Genomic DNA, 21,564 nt, shown 5'->3' with positions numbered 1-21,564 from the left:
GATTTGCCCTGTCTATGATATCTAACGTGTTTCTCCGCACTCCATTCTCATAACTAGCGCCTAGAATTCCATTCGATGCGCGCATCGCATCTCCTGTCGCTCGTTCCCACTCAGCGTGACTCTCGAAGAAGTACGCGTGAAGACCAGGACTACGAATCATCATGAATAACAGAGCTCAGCGGGTCTGTTCAGCTCGCAAGTGGCCATAGTGTTGTCCCAAACACCTCGGGTTCTACGAATGGATCTCGTACGTTCTGTGCACACTCTGCCTGGCGCGCACGCGGACTCTTATTGATGCAATTCCACATATGTAGATGATGGCTGTGCCTTCGCTTGACTGTGCGGCATATTATGAACCTGCATCGCTCACTCGTCACAAACCCTCCCCGCCATCCGTTGATCTCAGCGACTTCGACTAGTGATGCTCGCATACTGCAATTAGGTGCACCCGTCATGGACCCGGGGTCCTCTTTCTTCTGTGGCTTCATTCCACCTCCGCTGGGGTTGTCATCCGTCCATCAAGATACTTTGTCCCTCGCGACTGTGATCGGCTGTGCTACCGACAAATCTAGCCACATTTCCCTATACAGTAGTCAAGCCAAAGTCTCTGTTCATGCTTATCTTGTATCAAATTCAAACAAGGAATTTGCAAAAAAAGTATGGATATGCTTACCAGGTGGTGTGTATTCGAATCGCGATAAAGGTGGTCGATACTGATAAAGATATAGATGTTCTCAAGCAGCTGTTCTCGGGTAAGAGGAGACAGCTTCAGTTACCACGACCCCAGACGGAAAAAGCAGGTGCATCAGGATCAAGTAATGATATTGAAAGCAGAGGTTCACGGCTGGACTCTCAAGATCATTTTAAAACTGCCATCAATCTCCACGGCTTGGACGACATACTTGTGGTGGTCCCGAACGTGCGAGATGTGGATGGAAGCCTCATCCCTCCATCAGAGTACTCAAAGCGATCGGAAAACTTTACTCCAGTGGCGGTGGAAGCCCTGTTGCGACTGCGGGTTCGATCGACGTATTGAGTACTTACTGAAGCACACATAGCTAGACTTTCCGGACCCTCAGAGGACAAGCGGTTCACAGGTTCACTCATATACCAGGCTTTTTTGAGGTCTGTTGGAGCTGAAGAAAGATGCTGTATCAAGTGTCTACGACATAGCGGGAGACGACAAAGAGAGGATGGTGACGAAGGGAGAATATTTTAATACCAAACTCTAACGAGGTCTCTGAACGGTGTTCTGCTGTTGACAGAGAGACAAAAACTTTGAAAGCTGTGTTGTACAAGAGCATCAATGAGCTCGAGCGTCGTGCTAAAATGGAGTCGGGGAGTGGGCGCGTACTAATAGTACAATGAGCTTACGCAAATTGCAATGTAGACATAGTACTGGCCGCCACATCAAAGCAACATAACTTTGCAACACCATCATCAACCACTTACATAGTCCCAATCACACTCTTGAACTCCAATTACTGCAGTTCGGCTTGAAGGTGGACGACTTGACGTCTCCTCATAGCCGGCAGACACGGCGCGAGGTGATACCGGTACCCAGGTGTTGCACACCGTCGTTTGTCCCACAACGACACGCACCGTCACCTCACGTTTCGACAATCCCTTCCTCGTGTCCTACTTTTTTTTTTTTTCTTTTTTTTTTTGTATCCTTGTTTATTGTCTGGTGGGGCGATGCCCTATAGTAGACAACACCTACAGTATGTACCTGTTTCTAATTACGCTATGTATTTGAATGACTTTGCTAATGGTCCCGGCGGTTAGGCGAGGACTGGGACACCAACTGAAGGCGAGTGATGATGGGTGGGTCAAGCGATGTTCTGCTTGACGCTGGTTCTGTCATTGTTCATGTTGTGTTCTTGGGTGGGGTTACATCTCCGAAAACTTGTTCCAGCCTTCTAGTTCATGCGATGTAACAGAACAATGGTTTAATGAAGTCATGGTTGTTGAGGAGCATGTGAAGTTGACTTATGTTGGTGCCCGCTTCTTGGCGTAGTGCTGCTTGTTGATGTGCGTATCTTGGACATGTGAGTAGGAAGTGTTTGACAGTTTCTTCGTGTTCGTTGCACTACAGGCATCGTGCAGTAGGAGATTTGGATATTCGGTGGAGGTATTTGTTGAGGGGGGCATGACCTGTGCAGAGTTGAAACAGGAGGGAGCAGAGGCATTGAGGAAAGTCTTCAATAAGGTTGGCAAAATGATCTGATGGCATGGAGGGATCAATTGTGCATATTCTGTCATAATGCAGCGAGTCTTGCATTGTTGCTTTCACTTTGTCTTTGATGAAGTCTTTGAATTTCTGTTTTGCGATGGCCTTGCTGCGGGGTAGAATAGCCGGCATGCGTGTTTGGGCCTTCCCTTTCAATGATCTTGGGGGATGGGCTGTCTCTGAGGCTTCACCTCTCGCTGCGTGCTTGGCTTGTACGTCTGCTGCTTCGTTTCCTGCTATGCCCTTGTGACCAGGGGTCCACTGAATTGTGAGCTTTCATCTGTCCGCGTTGGGTAGGAGGGATCTGAGGTCGTCTAGGAACTTGTCGACAAGATAGTGACCTGGTTGGGATTGGAATGCGCTTGTTGATCTGATTGTGGCCTGGTTGTCCACTCCTAGTGCCATGGTGCCTTTTCCTCCTGCCTCTCTCAACAACTCGACTGCTAGGATCATCCCCACTATTTCTGCTTCGTACACTGTGTGATCCTCCTCCTTTCCCAGGTAGAATCGTCTCTCGCTGAGCATAACTCCCCCTCTCATCAATACCGATGCGCCTCCCACTCCCCCGTCTATTGCCGACCCGTCCGAGTACACCCTAAGATCTTTGCTTGCTTCCTCCTCCTCTCTTGCTGCATCTTTCTCCTTGCTTGCGATGCTGATAGCTACATCTGGTTCCCATTTGGTGGAGTGTCTTGCTGGTAGGATCTTCTCCATTGTTGCTGGGTCCATCTTGAATTCATTGAAGAGTCTGTGCAGTGGGGAAGGGTGTCTCTTGTGGCCCTCGTAGTTCCTTTTCTTGCAGAAATTGGACGCCGCCGTTATGTGCTTTGACAGCGGGTGGGATTCTGGAAGGGTGGACATTCTGAGAGTGGCTCTGTAGCACGTATAGCGTAGGACCTGTTGGAAAGGGAGAACATTAGCGTGGCTGTCTAACATGTCAGATGTGGATGAATGAAGGCCCCCTGTTATGTTTAGTGTTGCCATTCTCTGGATGCGAGCCATTTGGGAGGCAAAACTCCTTGTGCCTCTTCCTCCTTTCTTGCCTCTTCCCTTCGACACCAGGTTTGCGCACCATATGTCCGTTGTGTATAACATCTTGGGGAGGACTACACATTTGTATAGTCGGTTCATGAGTCTTCCATGGATGCCTTTAGTCGGTTTGATCATGTGGTTGCATGCCATGACATATTTGGTGCCTTTTGCCATGGTGTGAGTGGCATGTTCCTTGAAGTTGAGGTCTTGGTCTATGATTACTCCTAGGAACTTGTGGGACTTCGACAGGTGGATGTTGTGTCCTTGGATGACTATGGGCGGATGGGGGAGACAGTCTTGCGAAGGTTGTTTTCATCTGGTATGTGTTGCTTAGTCAGGCAGATGAGTGCAGTTTTATCTAGCTCAAACTCAGTGTGGTGTGTTCTGCTCCATTTGAGAGCGCTGTTTTCCTTTTCCATCATGTGGGTGAGCTTGCCGTGTGCTTCATTGTACATTTTTCTGTTTGCTGCCAGAGCGACATCGTTGAGGAAACCTAAGCTGAGCTCTCCGCTGCGGGTCTGTGTGTTAGCTACTCTTAGTACATCTGAGTTGTAGAATATGAAGCCTAGTGGTGATAGAGGGCATCCCTGGTCAACACCTCCTTGAACATTGAATGGGTCAGATTGAAAATCATCAAAGATGAGGCATGTGTTGCAGCTGTTAAGTTGTCTATCATACCATTCTGTGTATTCCTTTGGGATGCCCGCTGTCCGTAGGTTGTGTAGTAGTCTGCTCACGACCATGCTCAGGAATGCGGCCTTGATGTCTAGGAAGAGCAGGGAGACAAATTTGTTCTTGGAGGCCCAGGAATCTGTGATGAACTTGGTGAGCAGGTGTAGCGAGTCTGAGGTGGATCGGCCTGGTCTGCCTCCAAAATGGGTGGAAGGGAGTAGGTTGTGTTGTTCTGAAATGAATGTCAGATCATTGACTACACAAGATGAAAGGATCTTAGCCATGGTGTCGAGTAGCATTATTGGTCGGTACACTTTTGGAGCGCTGTAGTCTGGCCGGCTGGGTTTCCTCAGAACAATTGTTGTAGATTGCTTCCATCTGTCTGGGTAGATGCCTAGTGAAAAGGTTGCTTGGAAGATTGGTGCCATGTATGGTACTAATAGGTGTGCGTTCTTTGTGAAGACTACATTGCTTATGCCATTCGGTCCTGGGGCCTTGTATGGGGAGAGGCGCTTGATCGCTCTGTGAACTTGCTGGTTTGTGATCGGGGAGAACTCGCACACTGGAGGGGGGTATTTGTAGTCTGGGTCTAGATAATTGTTAGCTGGTGGGGGGCAAAAAAATATCTCATAGAGCAATTTGCTCTTCCTTGTGTTGTGTTTTTTGGGTTGGCTGTTGGGTCCTGAAGTGTCTTGATGTGGGTGTGTATTTGATCTGTTGAGTTGCTTGCTGCGTATCTGTGAAAGGACCACATGTCCGTTAGTGTTAGCGATTTGAGCCATTCTGTCCAGTGTTCTTCCTTTGCTTTTCTGATACTTTCCGAGAATTTGTTCCTAGCTACTCTGTATTCCTTGTGTATTGGGTCCTGTCATCTTGCAAGTTTGGTGTGAGATTTGTGTGCCAATTTGTGTACAGCTTTGCATTCCTTGTCTAAGGTTTTGGACCACCAGCGCTTTGAGTATGGGAACAGTTTTGATTTCGGTACACATTTCATGGCCATTTCTTCTATGGCGTTGGTGAGGTTGGTGTAAAGAGTAGATCTGGGCTGGGCTCTACTGAATGTGAGTCCCTAGTCCTGAGAGATGCGAGTATGCTTCGTCCCAAGAGACAACCTAAGAACTACCTTGATAATGCAAGGGAAGTCTTATACAGTTAGAGAGTAGACAAGATATTGGAAGAAAACCTCTTTAATGTTCGTCCGTAGTTCCGAGACTACTTCCGAAGTACCAAGAAACTTGTCCGAGGCTGCGAAGGTGTTGTCCAAAGTAGCACGATGCCTTCCGAGGCTTGTGAAGGCTGTCCGAAGGTCTATATATGTCGGTGTGTCGATGTGTCGGTATGTCGGTGTGTTGAATAACAGTATAAGACTTTGCGCAACGTCCGAAGTCCGGAACAACACTAATCTATCGGGACTTGAGAATAAACGAAGTGCGAAATTGGCAGCGGTCTAGCCAGATAATCATTCTGAATGGACAAGGATCAATTGTGCAGTTTACGATTATACCGAGGTGACTCTACTAATTACTATTCGAAGTACGGGAAGTGAAGTGTCCTATCAGTAGCCAGCGAGCAAGATTATATCCTACTTCCGTGAGAGGCTGGAATCCATAGGCGAAACTAGTAGCAAGATAAGCAAGTCCGAACCTATGTAATAAGCCGCCATGTGTACTGCTTATACATATTCCGAGACTCCCGACAGGATGCCGATGTTATCCGTGTAGCACTAAGACGTAGTCAACATATAGTTAGAATAAAGGAAAATGCACCAGCGAAGTCAAAAGGACGAGGATAGGACATGGTATGGTAACTTGCGAGGTTTGGACGGGTCTCGGAACACGAGAACTGCCTGCAGAAAGTTCGGACAAGTGCGCGCGGCCTTCGGAAGGTCAAGGGAGGTCGGGGAATGGTATGACGTAGGTGTTGGATTGCCTGGTTCTGAGCCCAGCGCCGTGACCATTGTTACATTGGCGAAAGCTTTGTTGAATTGGTCAGCTGTGGTGATCTCCATCGGGGGCGGGTTGCGACTGAAGTGTGCGGCTAGTTCGTCTTTGAATTCTTCCCAGTCTACTTGATGGTAGTTGTATCTGGGGATAGGCGGCGAGTGTTCTGGTCGGAGGTCAAATATACTAACTACTGGGAAGTGGTTTGTTACGACTGGTCGGAGGTGATATTCTACCTTGCAGCTTATGATGTTGTTTGCGAGTCCTGGGGTGCAGAAGACATTGTCTGGTCGGGTGAGGTTTTTGGTGTTCAAGGCTTCTAGGGTGGCTATCGCTGGCAGGAGTATCTGTACAAGGTTATATATAGATATTAGATTTATTAACAGGCCCGCCACGTCTAGGTTGGCTGCAGTGAATAATCGGCCATTATGAGGCATCTCCCACATGGGGTGGTGGCAATTGAAGTCACCTAACCATATTATATGTTCTGTTGTGTATTGTTGTCCGCCTTGAGCGGTTCTGTGCGTATTGCTTTCTGTGGCCATGTGCCTTTCGAGAAAGTGTATTGTGCGATCACTGTCACACGGATTATATATGTTGTATATACACACCTTTCCGAATGGGCCTGTGAGTTCGAGAGCCATTATGTTTGGTGATTTAATTGGTACAATGTGCCAGTTGTTTTTCAAGAGACATTTATTTACGAGGATGATTACTTGAGTGTGGTCGGGTGTATTGTTGTGATCCGTGGGGTATATTACATCCCAGTAAGCTCTGAGGTTTGATGTGTTAGCTAGGTTGACAGGGTTTAGAAAAGGTTCTTGGATGCATGCTATGTCGTATTCGTTAGCATTGAGGTTCCTTAACATGTGCTCCCAGGCACGAGATGACTTTCGAAGGTTTTGTTGGCAGATCCTGAGGTCGTCCCATGGTGCGTTGTTGTTAGGGTTGTCTGTCATTAGTTCCATCCTGTGGTGAGTGCTGATCTGTCTGGGATTAGTATGTCTTCGATTGGTGGCGGCGTTGGTGACCAGTATCTTGAGGAGTCCTTGTCAGATGGGGTTGGGGATGAGAAGGTGTTGCGGGTGTCGTGAGGTTGTTGTTGCTGCGTTTTCTGGGTGGGGTTTGGCCAGTTGTCAGTGAGTCGAGTTTGCGTTTGAGTCTTGGGTCCCAGGGGTATGTTGTTGTGGTTTCTGAGGTGTGAAGGAGAGCTGTTGCGGTGGTCGGTGTCTACTGTGCATCTTTCTTGTTGGTTTTTTTGAGGTGAGGGATATCCAGTGTTCTGCTGTGTGGGAGGAGTTTCGTTAGTAAGGTTTGGGGGAGGAGCGTCTTCCCAGTTTGAGTAGGCTTCGGGGAGTGTTTCCCAGGTTAGTGGGTCTTTGGTAGGGAAGTAGATATACTTATTCTCCGTATTTCTGTCCTTGTGAGCCTCCCATTTCTTGACAAAGGTTGGGCAGTCCCTGCTCCATGCAGCATGTTCGTGTTCTTTGCAATTGATGCAATAGTACAACGTTGGATCTGTGACTGAACAGGTGTTGGTGCGGTGGTCCTCTCCACATGTTCCGCAGGTGTCTTTTTCTTGTTGGCAGTCTGTTGCTAGGTGGTTGCCGTCAAAAGAGTGGCATCGTAGACATCTGGTCGGTTCTGGGAGTAGTTTACATTCATAAACTTTCTTTCCATCGACCGACAGGCCGAATCTGATTGCTTGGTTTGCTCCTACCTTTGTGGTGAAAGTGATGGCGATGTGGGCTGTTTGTTGGTTGGGGCTGTGGCGTTCTATTGGTTTGATGTACCTGGCTTTGGTTATGGTGCGCTGTGGGAGGCCGGCCTTTTTCTCTATGTCCGCTAAAGCTGCTGGGTTGTTGGGGACAAATGAGATTGGTACGTTTTCCATTAGAATGTGGAAGGATCTGTCTTTGATTGCTACATTAGTACCATAGAATTCTAGAAAGTTACTCTTGTTGGCAGGGGTGTTAAACCATTCAGCTGACTCCTTGGTGTTGAGTTCATAGAGAATTCCTCCATGCGGAAGCCTTCTCGCTGAAACAAAGGAGAGGTCTTGTGGGTATTCGATGTTCTGTTGAGTCATTAGTTCTAGGGCCATGGACGCCTTTGTGACCAGCTGGGACTCTGTTAGGTCTCTGAGAAAATTGGGGGACAGGAGGGATCTTCTGTCAATGAGTATTTGATGTGTTTGAGCTTCATTGTGGGTGAGAATTTTGGTCAGTTGAGCAGGAGTTCCTGCTTTGATCGCATCTGCATAAGTTCTAGGTCCTCCAGACCCTCTGAGCTCTGTTTGCAGCCTTGATTGTTGGTTAGTCTTTTGGATCGCTGATTCTAGTGCTTTCTCTATTCCTTCTGGGGACATATTCATTTGATTGTGTACCTCTTTTACCGTTTCTTCCATGGTTGTCTTCTGCATTTCTACAAGTTGTGTTAGTGCCTTGACATTGTTTTCTAGTTTTTCAATTGGGTTTTTGATTAGTGAGTCGACTTTGGTTAGTATGTTGTTTATGTCACAGGTTTGGCTGGCCTCGTGGAGGATGAATGCAAAGGACCATAGTATTTCTGTGAGGGTGGCTCCTGTGTTAGGGGTCAAGCTCAGTTCAAATAGGGCTGCTGTGATCTCTTTGAGTGCATTTCCTGCTACTGGGATGGTGAGGCCGTGGGTGGTGAGGAGTTTTCTTGCTGTTGCAGTGCTGCTGATGTCAGTTTGAGTCCCGGTGCCTATAGCGTGGTCTTCTAGGCTCTTACTGAACGACAGCAATGGTTTACTGGCTGTTGTTTTCCAGCTTGTTCTGGTTGTGATGCCTGTGGGAGCCATTGGAGTCAGGCTGGGGGCGCCGCTTGGGGCCATTGGTGCTGCTTGGCTGGTGGCGGGTGCAGATAATCTAGGTGATATTAGTTAGTGGGTAATGGTAGAGGATAGCTGAAGGTTTGGTGGCGCCTTGAGGCGTCGAGTGCGCTGTGAGGCGCAGTGTTGGAGTTTGAGTTCCGGGGTCCTTGTCGGGGTGCCACTTGGTACGGGTCCAAGAAACGATACTCGTGTCTTATATCAACTTGAAGTACCAAAATCGGCTTCTGCTTCTCCATAAACGTGGCCTTGTATTTCAACATACAAAATGCGTAGCGTTTACCTTAATTTCATCTTCCATTCTTCTCCTTCCCCTACCGGTTCTCTATAGAAAACCTCGCCACATCATTATTCTCAGTGATACCTTTCTAGATTCGTACATCTCGTCGCCCCCGTATACGAAGACCCCGAGAACAACCAACTTCCCATTCTAGAAGCAAAACTCTTTTACGTGGTCTTGGCTGAGCACCATAAACCGGATTCATTCTCAAATTCAAAAAGTCCGTCTTTTATGCTGTCTTCAGCGTAAACGACAGTTTGGCAACTCAGGAGAAACACGTTGTTCTTTCTTGATTATCGCTGGTAAAGCGACGACAACTGATTATCGTCATCCCATCTACTGATTCCATTGTTCATCTCCAATATATTTCGTCGTCAACATGCTGTTCATTGCCACGTTAAGGGTGGATTTAAAGGAAATGTGGAATCAAGTACCCGCTGATCGCAGGCTGACCTATATATTCTGCCAAGGAAAAATATAGAGAGAGATGATGACAGGGATTCCCCCCCACTGTTGCGGAACTGCCAGAAAGGGAGGTAACCATTTTGTCACGGTACGCGTATGAGAATAACCTTTATCGGCGACATGATAACAGAATTCTGGGACATGGGGTATGGGAAGGATGACTAAGGGCGTGGTCCGGGACACGCTATGCGACGATTCCGGGTAGCGCTTGCTTGCTGCGTGTCTCAACCAGTGGAGGCTGATGCACGGGGAGAAAGCCAGGGATGTTAGCGTTGATGATGGCCTGTGGTACAGCGGTCAGGGCAATCTGGGGTAGGCTCAGGGACATGCTGCCCGCCCATGTTACCAGGAAATTCCCGCGCTACGTCTGCGTGTTCCAGAGCCTCTTTCCTGTGGTCGCTCAGAGCGCCCAACCTTATAAGGTAAATATATGCTGGTATAGTTGCAGTGATGAGGTCGCTTCCTGATGCCCTTTGGGATCCACGGCATCTCTCATGTAATTATTAACAATGTGTCAGACTCTCAGCTATTCTCAACAAGTCTTCATATAAATGGTTTTCTGCAGAACGTTCGAAATTCGCACCGTTGAATACCATCCCTCCAATCATCCATGTCCTCTTCAGAATCTGCACCACTGCTCGGAAACGGTTGTTATACAGAACATGGTAGAAACCTTCCCTTTCAAACTCTCAACTGCATGAAAGGCGAGGGTGCCGGTGAGCCATCATGGGAAGAATCGTTCAAGTTCTTTATTTTTGGGTCATGGCTCAATATCCTACTCATATTTGTACCTCTGAGCGTCATCTCACACAACATGAACTGGGACGGTGGCCTTGTATTTTTGTTTAGCTTTATGGCCATCATACCCTTGTCTAGGGTGGCAACTACTCCTGTTATCACCCTCTTGGAAGACTAACATCGTCTTTTTTAGCTGTTGGGCGAGGCAACAGACCAGTTGTCGGTCAAATTAGGAGAAACTATGTCGGGTCTCCTCAATGCATCCTTTGGGAATGCGGTAGAAATTATCGTCGGCGTTGCTGCTTTACTCAATGGTTTGTCCATCGCTCCGAAGTGGTTTGCAAATACTCACGATGATCCTACCAGGTCAACTACGAATTGTTCAGATGTCTGTGAGTGTCTTCACACGGTCACTATTTGCGATAGAATGACCTTGAGCCAGATGATTGGATCGATATTGTCAAACATATTGTTCGTCCTTGGTTGTTCGTTTTTCGCCGGTAAGGGACCTCTGGTTTTGATGGAGGATAATCGATAAGGGCTCACTCGTTATAGGTGGATTATATCATACACAAGGATTGTTTAATGGTACTGGAGCTCAGGCGTGCGTTCCATGTTTTTCTGCCCTTGAAATTCTTGGTTGAATTTCAATAATTTTATAGATCTGCATCCGTAAGTTATCTTACTGATCCATCACAATGATAACCAACCAAGTCTAGCTTATGACGCTGTCATGCATCAGTATGATCGTGTTCTTGAACTTGAGAGTTTCGCTGATATTTCACAGCACTTGTTGTTCCTGCGGCCTATACAAGTACCACAGAAACTGGAATGGAGAATCATTGTGGTGATCCGGATAAATGTCCCACTGCGGGTCTTCTCTTTATCTCCAGAGGAACCGCCATATTGCTCCTAGGGGTGTACTGTGCCTACCTTTGGTTCCAGGCATGTTCTAATACCTTATCTCGTCAGTGTACTCATACAAAGGTCTAGTTAAAATCTCATCCCAATCTCTTCATTGCTCCTTCACCTAAGGATGAACAAAACAGTGATATAACGGCGGCATCGTCGGAAACGGACGAAACGGAACCTCGCATGGGAACAGCCGCTGCTGGTGTTGCGTCAGTTATTTCGTCATTCATCACATCGAGTGCTCATCCTTGTTTGTTAGACTTGTATTGGTCACTGTCGTCATCGCATTTTGTGCTGAGTATCGTAAGTGCCCCACTTTGTTCCTTTGGCCTTATGTTCAATTATTATGCCAGTGATCACCTCCATTGAAGAAACTACAGCCCGCTATTCCATCTCGAAGGCCTTTATTGGTGTTATTTTGTTGCCAATCGTGGTATGTTTCAAGCTGTATCCGGCTGACTGCCTACCAACATCGTATGTAGGGAAATGCCGCAGATCATCTCACTGCAGTCTGGATGGCAACGAAGAATAAATACGAGCTTACCATCACCATTTGCGTTGGGAGTTCGATTGTATGTGTAGATCGTTTATCATGAGATTATGATTGTACTGAATGTTGGACAGCAAATTGCCTGCCTCGTAGTGCCGCTTCTTGTGATCGTGGGTTGGATGTACGATTATATGTTGCATCTCGCGATGTGTTCTCACTATCCTTTTCGTTAGCGTTGACCAGCCCCTGACGTTGCACTTCCACAACTTCGAGGTCTGTTTATTCAATATTACGTGTCATTACCTGAGTTTCTAACGAACCCTCAGACAATCATCTTCTTTGTATCTGTCTGCCTGGTCAATCTATTGCTCATGTCAGTTTCTCTTTTATCGCATGGCAGTTTCCATCTTGTCGAGACTTACCTCGCTTGTTTCAGGGATGGAAAAGCCAACTATCTCGAAGGTCTTATGCTTCTTAGCCTCTACTTTGTCATCGTACTCGCATGTAAGTTGCCCATTGAACCCTTTAATCATATCCTCATTGCCACTAGTCTGGGTGGCTTGAGATACCATCGATGACATGGAAGACACAACACACAAGTATCGGTACCATCCAGAACCGCGGCAACACCCTGATGGCTGCCAATATGTTTCATAATGATACAAGACTTGAATCAAGATTTTGACGTTCGGTGATGTTTATACCTATCTTGAGAGCCTCATAGACACACATACGTATTCATCGCTCGCAGCAGGTGCCACATATCCAAGTACTTGGAGTAGCCATGCATACAGCGACTCGTAATTATTACCTACGCATTGAAACATTAATGATCCTTCTTGGTGGCCACGTAATACCCAATCGATGGGATATATTTAGGCTTGGCATTTGTGTCGACCGAGATTCCAACTTACATTGCATAAAAGACGCCTGAATATTTGTTCGCAATGTGAATGCGACTGGGCATAGCCGCCGCCATAGCGTGCTGCAGTTTGCAAGTCTCGATAAGAGTACGAACAATGGAAGCAGAACGCGCGAATATGACTGAATTCAGTCACTACCGTGACAGCTTCCCATCGCGTTGCAAGTTTCCTGTGCTCCATTTCTGCCTAATCAGCAGCTCTGCCTGGGGGAACGATGACCTAGATTGTCCGATAATACATCACAAGATTCGTTTCAATCAAGCGCAGCACTTCTTCCTACAGAGAGATAACCTCGTGCGTATCTGGATGTGCACCTTGGTGATGGTAGTAGAACGTGAGAGAAACCGCCAAATTGTTCAAGCATTCAGTATAATCAGAAGGTTTCTGGGGACACAGAGGAATGACTTCACGACGACCTTGTATGTTCTCGTTTATAGCATTATCGAAAGTGTGCTTCTACTATCTGTGTAAGTTCGCGAAGGGCCCTGGGACGCTGTCAATATTGATAGTCTGAAGGATAGGGCTGAGAAGGTGAATGCTTTTGTCGCAACATTGCAGAGAGTAGCTTCGTGGTCAGGGTGGCCGACTGGATTGCACAGCAAAGTTCAGGTGCGAGACCCCCACTCTTGCTCCTCGTGTATTCGGAAAATCATACATGACCTGCATGCCAGATCTGTACACAGTACAAATGAATATTAGCAGCATCGTGTCATTGTCCAGTACAACGACACACCCATAACCAGCCCCCTCACCAAGCCGCCGTTCAACAAGTTTCATGTGTACAAGAAACAACAACTCGCCGTTCGTGTAAATGGATGTCGGGGACATATATTTTGTTCATGCCGCCTGCATTTAAACTCGTATAGTAATAGTGTTAGTAAGTTCAATTTCATTCATTGAACATGGCTGCAAAAATTACTGTCACTGACTGGGGGGTGTCAAGCCAGTATCAGGCTCATTTGACGACAGAGTCCATGCGTTGTCTCGGTGACTGCGTCAATTCCTTCATACTCTAGCTAGGTTGCCTTGACTTGAGTGGTATTGAGTTAGCCTTAACTGTTCGAAAAAAAGTTGGAGAGAAGACTTTGAAAGATTTGGGAGTGCGATATCCACACACAGCAACACCCACTGTACGGTTGGAAGTGATGATCGAGGCAACATGTGCATGATCGCTCGGTACCGAACAAAGCAGAATCTTCAATAGTCAAGCTAAGCTCAAGATCAACTTTAAAGTCTCCTCAACGGTTGGCAACAAACAGTACTACTGGCACATACTTTGGCCTGGGAATGCTAAGTACGTAATAAATTATCATCATTAATATTATTTACAGTAATTAAACTCTACCGTCTCAAAAAACCAAGTCAAACGACTGTCACTGGCAGTCTACAACAAGCTAGAAGTTGCTGCTTTTCCACTTGTGTGAATGATCTCAACAAGTTTTATTAACACAGGTTGCTTCGGCTCTGCAAATTGTAGATTCTGGTTCAAGCAATCATGTTGATGACATGCCCGCCACCGTCACGACCGCCGCAGAGTCGCAGACTAACTAGTACATATATCCCTCGAAAGCCATGGCAAGTATAAACGCTATGGACCACTTCGTCGATTTCAGCCAAGTCAGGGAAACCCGACCTTGTCGGTCAACAGATTAAGTACTTGCAATATATCAGAAGATGAAGACAAACCAAACCGTGTTGGGCACGTAGGTGTGCTTCCAACTTGCTATATCCTTTCTAGATGGCACTTTACCTCGGAGGTTCGTAGCCTCGGGCGCCTTTCATGCAGGCCCGACTCGGAATGTCGGTCAACACAAATACCATGACTAAATATATCCCTTCGATTGGGGATTCGGTGCCCCCGCCGAGGGGGTCCACCGAGGGTCATGAATGTTTAAACGTGTAAGTAATGATTAGGAGTCGCTGTATGCATGGCTACTCCAAGTACTTATATTGATGTGGCACCTACTGCAGGCGATGACTACGTATTATCGGGGCGTGGCCACGGTACTAGATGGTACCAAGACTTGTCTATTCTGTGTCTTCCATGCATCCCAGACGCGGGGAAGGACAGGCCAAATGACGAGTCCCCTCGGGTTTCTCGCAACACCGTGGATCGGACAGCTCGGCGTATCGAAATTTGCAGCAAAATTTCTCGGACCAAGAGGCAAGCTCGATCGATTGTGCCCACGTGATGGCCCAATTAATACTGGAGGCGAGTTCCAATTACAATGTAAGACGTTGGCCTAGGCAAGTACACCGTCGGCATCCGCTCAAGGTATTTTGCCGACACAGCGGGCTTCGGTGACTGCAATGAGATTCCGAAATCAAAGGGTCTATCTGCGGGTATAAAATCCAGCAGTTCTGTCTACTCTCCCTCAGCTCAAGTCGCCCATCAGCTCCTTGAATACCCACCGCCCAAAATCATCGCTCAGCCAAAGTTTGCCTTTCAGTCTTGCACAATGTTTATTCGTCTCTTGTCCACCATATCTCTCTGCCTTCTCGCAATCGCCAATCCCCTTGCTCACCGCGACACAAGCGGCCAGTGCAACACGGGCAACATCCAATGTTGTCAAAGGACTCAGACAGTGAGTTTAATAGCGCTAAGTATCCCTTGTAAATCATGCTTAAAATTCAACAATAGGTCGATGAGTACAATAAGAACGCGACGGCACATGGAGCGATTCCCATTGACGCCGACATCCTCGGTCATGTCGGTCTTTACTGCTCCCCGATCTCTGTTATCGGTGCTGGTGCTGGCGCAACCTGTTCTCAGGAGCCCCTCTGCTGCAGCGACAATCAATACGTAAGTCGCATATTCAGCCTTTGTCTCATTTCAGATCTCTCAAAGTTACCTCCGCAGTACGGGCTCATCAACATCGGCTGCACGCCCATCAACATCAACATTAAGTGAGCTTTGGATGTAGTAGCAGAATGCAATGCGGAAGATGAGCTATGGACAGTGAATGTTAGTATGTTACCGTTTTGTTCAGGCTTGAAGATGTTCGGTATTAGCAATTTATCGATCATGATGTTCTTTGTGTCGAGTTAACTGACAGCCACTGCTCTGTCAATACGAAGAACTCTTGTTTTGACCTGTCTGATTATCCTCTACGGGCTCTGCCGTCAAAAATTCAATTAATCACGTCTCATACTGGAGTTTAAAAAATTTGAGGCTGCGTCGTGCAATGAAAATTGTCTCACAGCTCGCATTCATCATCACATTGCGAAAAACCAAAAACTCTACAGCTTCTTCATTTTACAGGGATTCAATAGACGTTATTTCCTTTTGCATCAAGACTGTACAGTACTGCAGCTGTTTGACCCCTGACCTGGTGTTGACTTTCTTGAACACCTTCCAGGCTAATTTGATTTCAGCATATGTTTATTTCCAGAACATGAGACTCGCTTATAATTATACGCAACTACATTTGATGCGTGCCAAGGTCTAACTCTCCTGCACTGTTGTTGATCACGACCAAAACAGGAAGACAGGTTATCTTACACATCACCCCTCACATTTGCATAATAATGAAACTACGTATGATACTACTACTTCTCTTCGACGAAGTAATGCAATCGAGTATATGTACATACATGTTTAGTGCCGCAGAGATAAATAGGTGTCGCCGAAATAAATAGGTAGTGCAGGAGGAAATAGATGGCGCAGAAATTGACTTACTAGCAGTCGCAAACATGTACCGCCAATAATCAATGGTATGTCAGGCTACCCAAACTAGTGGCGATGAGAATGTGATTAAAAGTCTCAATGGGCAACTTACATGCAAGTGCGATGACCAAGTAGAGGGTAATGAGCATGAGACCTTCCAGATAATTGGCATTTCCATACCTGAAACAAGCGAGGTAAATCTCGACGAAAGGGAAACTGTCATGTGGTAAAGGGGAAACTGACATGAGCAATAGATTGACCAGGAATACAGATACAAAGAGCATGACTGTCTGAAGGTTCGTTAGAAACTTGGGTGATGACGTAGAATACACAGACCTCGAAGTTGTGGAAGTGCAACGTCAGGGGTTGGTCAACGCTAACGAAAAGGATAGTGAGAACAACGACTCGTGAGATGCTATATAATCGTACATCCAACCGACGATCACAAGAAGTGGCACTACGAAGCAGGCAATTTGCTGTCCGACATTCAGTAAAATCATAATCTCATGATAAACGATCTACACTTACAATCGAACTCCAACGCAAATGGTGATGGTGAGCTCGCATTTACTCTTCGTTGCCATCCAGACTGCAGTGAGATGGTCTGCGGCATTTCCCTATATACGATGTTGGCAAGCAGTCAGTCAGATGCAACTTGAAACATACCACGATCGGCAACAAGATAACACCAATGAAGGCCTTTGAGATGGAATATCGGGCCATAGTTTCTTCGATGGAGGTGATCACTGGCATAATTGAACATAAGACCAAGGGAACAAAGTGGGGGGCTTACAATACTCAGCACAAAATGTGATGACGACAGTGACCAATAAAAGTCTAACGTACGAGAATGAGCACCCGACGTAACAAATGACGAAACAAAGCTGACGCAACACCGGCAGCGGCCGTTCCCATGCGACGTGTTTCGTCCGTTTCCGCCAATGCCACTGTTACATCACTGTTTTGTTCATCCTTAGGTGAAGGCGCGATGAAGAGATTGGGATGAGATTTTAACTAGACCCTTGCATGAGTACACTGATGAAATAAGGTACTAGAACATGCCTGAAACCAGAGGTAGGCACAGTATACCCCTAGGAGCAACATGGCAGTTCCTCTGGAGATGAAGAGAAGACCCGCAGCGAGACATGCATCAAGATCACTGCAATAATTCTCCATTCCAGCTTTTGTGGTACTTGCATAGGCCGCAGGAACAACAAGCGCTGTGAAATATTAGCGAAACTTTCAAGTTCAAGAACATAAACGTACTGATGCACAACAGAGTCATAAGCTAGACTTGATTGGTTATCATTGTGATGGATCAGTAAGATAACTTACGGAGACAGATCTAAAAAAATATTGCAATTCAACCAAGGATTTCAAGGGCAGAAAAACATAGGACGCACGCCTGAGCTCCAGTACCATTGAAAAATCCTTGTATGATATAATCCACCTATAACGAATGAGCCCAAAACCAGAGGTCCCTTACCGGCAAGAAACGAACAACCAAGGACGAGTAACATGTTTGACAATATCGATCCAATCATCTGACTCAAGGTCATTCTATCGCAAATAGTGACCGTATGAAGACACTCACAGACATCTGAACAATTCGTAGTTGACCTGGTAGGATCATCGTGAGTATTTGCAAACCACTTCGGAGCGATGGACAAACCATTGAGTAAAGCAGCAACGCCGACGATAATTTCTACCGCATTCCCAAAGGATGCATTGAGGAGGCCCGACATATTTTCTCCTAACTCGACCGACAACTGATCTGTCGCCTCGCCTAATAGCTAAAACGACGATGTTAGTCTTCCAAGAGGGTGATAACAGGAGTAGTTGCCACCCTAGACAAGGGCACGATGGCCATAAAGCTAAACAAAAATACAAGGCCACCGTCCCAGTCCATGTTGTGTGAGATGACGCTCAGAGGTACAAATATGAGTAGGATATTGAGCCATGACCCAAAAATAAAGAACTTGAACGATTCTTCCCATGATGGCTCTCCCTCGCCTTTCATGAAGTTGACAACGCGACGAGCAAAAGGGAGGTTTCTATGACCTGTGTGGCCACCGTTTCCGAGTAATGGTGCAGATTCTGAAGGGGTCATAGATGATCGGAGGGGTGTGATTGATGGGGTGAACGTTCTGCAAAAAACCACTTATATGTAGCACCAACTGTGACACTCGTCTTGAGAGACACATGAGAGCGATGCTTTTGGAATAGTTCAGGGACACTCACGTACAGAGCCATACTCTAGACCTACTCTCTACAAGTGATATCATGTGACCAAACTTGTCACGGACCCTTTGGTCAATTTTTGGCTCGTTGATCAGCTCTACTTCGTCAACTGATCAGAACGAGCGCTTAAGTGAGAAGGTAAGCGCTCATCACAGCATTTTCAAGCAAAGACTTCATGTGTCTGTACGATATGCCGCAGCCTCATCGGAGAACGTCGTTTACGACCAACTGACATCTGTTTTCGTTTCACGCTGCCCAATGTTCATTGTCATTACTAAATGCCATTAACTGCACAAGAAAGAGCTGCTCTGAAATCCCTACCCAAGCGTATCCAGGTAAATCATATTTTTGAATCTCCTGCGTCATCCCGGACGATGTCAACTAGCTTTTTTCAGCGCTCAACAGAAGGAGCCCTTGAAGGCGTGGTGCATAATGTCCGCAAACTCCACCATTGGGTTGAGAATTCCACCGATGTCGAGGCGAACATGGCTTTGCTCCCCATCTTTTACACTCATCTGGACCCAGCTGTGATCCCCGATCAACTTCTACCGACCGATGATGTCCAGAAAGTCATCACACTGGCTAAATTATCATTGATGAGTATCGTACAAACGTGTGCTAGCGTGCGTGGAGTTTTCAGCGAAAGTCTCGCGGACAAGATGATTACAGATGCACTAGTGCGACGTTGGGACACCTTTTTTCCATGGCTACAGTTCATGTATCGTCATTTTCTACCTTTCCCGCCTCGGAAGGACCCCCCAGAAGGTTTCGACATCTGCGATGTGGAAGCAGTCTCCATTATAACTCGTGCCCTCTCGCAGATAGCAATCTCTGTCGCAGGACAGCACCTGATTCAGACAAACATAGCTATTCAACAGTTCATTGCGAAGCTATGGATTTATATTGGGAAATTGAAGGATGAGGATTTGCTCCGACATGACCGTGACGCATCTTTTCGGCACGACGGGAGGGAGGGAGTCAATGATGAGATGATAGGGCACGCGAGGACGATTACGGTCGGAATCATTACAGCGTGCATGCCAGTATCACTCCCGGCACCACTTGCTCTGCCTACTCTGCACAATCTGCTTGACGCAATGGGTGGATACGAACCATTTGTAGCGTCGGCACTACGATATATTCGGTGGTTCGGGAGGAAGATCGGTGACATGAACAATCGCGCGACTCCAAATTACGGGCTTGTAACCTCGATGCTGGGATTTGTCGATGCTTTATCAATCTTAGTACGCTTTCTTTCCTTGGTCAGCATCATGGATGCTATGTGCCAAGAAGAGCTCATCTTGCATCGCGCACCTTCGGATGTTGTGAAAGCTTTACTTCAAACATGGCCGGTTCTCACTGGCATGAGGGTCCATCCCTCGACGGAAACCTCGATAGCAAAGAGATGCACTATGATCCTGGAGGATGCCTTCGATTATATAGATGGGATCCTGCGTCAATCAGAGGCGTGCATTCCAGCTCTATGTCAGGTCCTCGATGCCGGATTTATCCAGTTGGTGCTGCAAGCTGGGTTTCGCTGCCCGCAGACGGCTTGTGGTATCCTCAAGCTCATTCCGCGATTTCTGATGTACCATCAAGTATTGCATCGCTTCCAAAAAGTGATGGATCGAACTGCTGATGGCATAGCTCATTTTGGACCTCACGCGAAGAAAGACGATGAAGTGCAACAGACATGGATTTTGATCCAGCAAGCGGCCCGTCAGATACTCAATATCTGCAGGAAAACCAGTCCATTACCTTTTTACGAACAAAAGTGTGCGGATTTACAGGTGTGTTTGAGTTTCAGCTTGATTCAACCTATAGGCTTATGACGTCTCCAGTGTCCGTATGACAACAACAAACGTCCGCAGTATCGGTGCTGTGGATGTTTCGTCGCACGATATTGTTCCCGGGGTTGCCAGAGAACAGATTGGAAAAGCAGACATCGTACTGCATGCCCTGTGCTCCATTCGGCTGGTGGTTTGTCTCTCAATTACACACATACGACACATACTAACCGACTTTTGAAAGGTTTTGATGGGTCCAAATACATTCGTGGCAGCCTTCCTCTCATCATGCTTGTGGAAACTTTCAACTACTCGCTATATGCTGACCGAATACAAGAAGCCATGGAACGAGCACGAAAGGACTACCCAGAGGATATCGATCGTCTAGTTTTGGAAACAGACCTCTCAGCTTATCCTGTCACTTTCTCTGCACGACCAGTTCAACAATACGCTGATTTGTTCGATCCCCGGTTTGATCCCGTCATGCTCAAGGAGCTAAGGGGATTACCTGGAAAACATCTCCTGATGGCCCTCAAACTCAGAGCAGGCCGAGATGAATGCGTAGTGCTCAGTCCGAGGGTGGGTCTTACGCTAGCTTTCCAGTGGCCAGCTGCCAGGGAAGAAGAAGCAGGTAACGACGATCATGCTTGAATGGCCAGAGCAGGATACTCAATTGTTCGTTTTTCAGTATTGTCTTCTGTTCAAGAAGCGCTGGTTTCACGCCTCGCAGTAGGCCCAGGTAACGTAATCAAAACGGGAGACGGCTTTAAAGTAGTAGAATACAGGCAACCATCAATGACCCAACCCACGACTTCGCTTGATGGATAATTTGGTTCGTCTTATACCTTTACTAACTTAGTTAAGAATAAAATATACAACTTACACGTTCATAGCACTTGCCCGTCGACTGTTGCTTGGCAGTGGTGACTCGATGACATTGTTCAAAGGGTGCTTTAAGGCTAGTGCCCGCTAGCCTGTGTGTAAAACAGTGCTCCGTATACCAATAGTGCATACGACATTATACAGTAACTTTTTACCTCAGTAGCTCCTGAAACTAACTGCGGCGCGTAATATTGAAAGTGGCGATACCACCTACATCATAATCATGTAACTCATTCTTTCATCACTTACAGGGGTAATTTGAATGCATGTGGAATGAAACGATTGAGGAAATTTGTGATCCGAAATATACTTGGGTCGTCAATGCATCAGATTCCAGTTCAGCACCACCGAATCATCACCACATGCAGCACCCCAAGCACCAAAGAAGCCTCGAGACCATCAAACATCGTATCCAGAATGGCAAGAGATGTTGTGATGCCGAGGAGGACAG

The 21,564-nt window shown here is 46.8% G+C and overlaps 8 protein-coding genes across 8 annotated transcripts; 4 read left to right on the top strand and 4 right to left on the bottom strand.

Annotated features, from left to right (window-relative positions):
• The first annotated feature begins 60 nt into the window (after positions 1-60).
• EDB93DRAFT_544852 (uncharacterized protein) lies at positions 61-1,465 on the top strand. The gene is made up of 3 exons (XM_041456676.1): positions 61-247; positions 315-679; positions 729-1,465. The coding sequence occupies exons 2-3, from the start codon at positions 352-354 to the stop codon at positions 1,034-1,036; spliced, it is 636 nt and encodes a 211-aa protein (XP_041306332.1). The 5' UTR covers positions 61-247; positions 315-351; the 3' UTR covers positions 1,037-1,465.
• A 1,041-nt stretch (positions 1,466-2,506) lies between these two features.
• EDB93DRAFT_1251723 (uncharacterized protein) lies at positions 2,507-3,436 on the bottom strand (the record flags this gene model as incomplete). The annotated part of the gene is made up of 1 exon (XM_041453198.1): positions 2,507-3,436. One exon carries the CDS (start codon positions 3,434-3,436, stop codon positions 2,507-2,509), a length of 930 nt encoding a protein of 309 aa, XP_041306331.1.
• A 3,028-nt stretch (positions 3,437-6,464) lies between these two features.
• EDB93DRAFT_1087868 (uncharacterized protein) lies at positions 6,465-6,743 on the bottom strand (the record flags this gene model as incomplete). The annotated part of the gene is made up of 1 exon (XM_041446090.1): positions 6,465-6,743. A coding segment is annotated over one exon (279 nt), but the record flags the coding sequence as incomplete, so codon positions are not given.
• An 89-nt stretch (positions 6,744-6,832) lies between these two features.
• EDB93DRAFT_1105026 (uncharacterized protein) lies at positions 6,833-8,731 on the bottom strand (the record flags this gene model as incomplete). The annotated part of the gene is made up of 1 exon (XM_041447469.1): positions 6,833-8,731. The coding sequence occupies one exon, from the start codon at positions 8,729-8,731 to the stop codon at positions 6,833-6,835; it is 1,899 nt and encodes a 632-aa protein (XP_041306329.1).
• A 1,339-nt stretch (positions 8,732-10,070) lies between these two features.
• Positions 10,071-12,472, top strand: EDB93DRAFT_1329308 (calcium proton exchanger). The gene is made up of 17 exons (XM_041455137.1): positions 10,071-10,350; positions 10,405-10,525; positions 10,578-10,603; positions 10,654-10,711; positions 10,767-10,815; positions 10,874-10,883; positions 10,931-10,952; positions 10,999-11,156; positions 11,205-11,332; positions 11,383-11,426; positions 11,477-11,556; positions 11,606-11,695; positions 11,748-11,794; positions 11,847-11,886; positions 11,940-11,986; positions 12,050-12,117; positions 12,164-12,472. Exons 1-17 carry the CDS (start codon positions 10,084-10,086, stop codon positions 12,175-12,177), a joined length of 1,269 nt encoding a protein of 422 aa, XP_041306328.1. The 5' UTR covers positions 10,071-10,083; the 3' UTR covers positions 12,178-12,472.
• A 2,417-nt stretch (positions 12,473-14,889) lies between these two features.
• EDB93DRAFT_544783 (fungal hydrophobin-domain-containing protein) lies at positions 14,890-15,609 on the top strand. Its single transcript, XM_041456675.1, has 3 exons — positions 14,890-15,121; positions 15,178-15,339; positions 15,397-15,609. The coding sequence occupies exons 1-3, from the start codon at positions 14,996-14,998 to the stop codon at positions 15,445-15,447; spliced, it is 339 nt and encodes a 112-aa protein (XP_041306327.1). The 5' UTR covers positions 14,890-14,995; the 3' UTR covers positions 15,448-15,609.
• A 402-nt stretch (positions 15,610-16,011) lies between these two features.
• Positions 16,012-18,313, bottom strand: EDB93DRAFT_1289944 (uncharacterized protein; the record flags this gene model as incomplete). The annotated part of the gene is given in 13 exon segments (XM_041454545.1): positions 16,012-16,493; positions 16,540-16,579; positions 16,732-16,820; positions 16,870-16,949; positions 16,997-17,040; positions 17,093-17,217; positions 17,266-17,423; positions 17,470-17,491; positions 17,603-17,634; positions 17,654-17,747; positions 17,798-17,823; positions 17,876-17,996; positions 18,050-18,313. The coding sequence occupies 13 exon segments, from the start codon at positions 18,311-18,313 to the stop codon at positions 16,245-16,247; spliced, it is 1,344 nt and encodes a 447-aa protein (XP_041306326.1). The 3' UTR covers positions 16,012-16,244.
• A 191-nt stretch (positions 18,314-18,504) lies between these two features.
• Positions 18,505-21,253, top strand: EDB93DRAFT_544659 (uncharacterized protein). The gene is made up of 7 exons (XM_041456674.1): positions 18,505-18,582; positions 18,644-18,779; positions 18,840-20,234; positions 20,286-20,421; positions 20,476-20,862; positions 20,920-21,063; positions 21,125-21,253. The coding sequence occupies exons 2-6, from the start codon at positions 18,723-18,725 to the stop codon at positions 21,057-21,059; spliced, it is 2,115 nt and encodes a 704-aa protein (XP_041306325.1). The 5' UTR covers positions 18,505-18,582; positions 18,644-18,722; the 3' UTR covers positions 21,060-21,063; positions 21,125-21,253.
• Positions 21,254-21,564: the final 311 nt, after the last annotated feature.

This window comes from Suillus bovinus (assembly GCF_016758785.1).
Source record: "Suillus bovinus strain UH-Sbo-P2 chromosome Unknown EDB93scaffold_39, whole genome shotgun sequence".
In the NCBI taxonomy this organism is placed as follows: domain Eukaryota; kingdom Fungi; phylum Basidiomycota; class Agaricomycetes; order Boletales; family Suillaceae; genus Suillus; species Suillus bovinus.
Note: the sequence above shows the minus strand (reverse complement) of the source record. Positions and strands in the feature narration are given on the sequence as shown.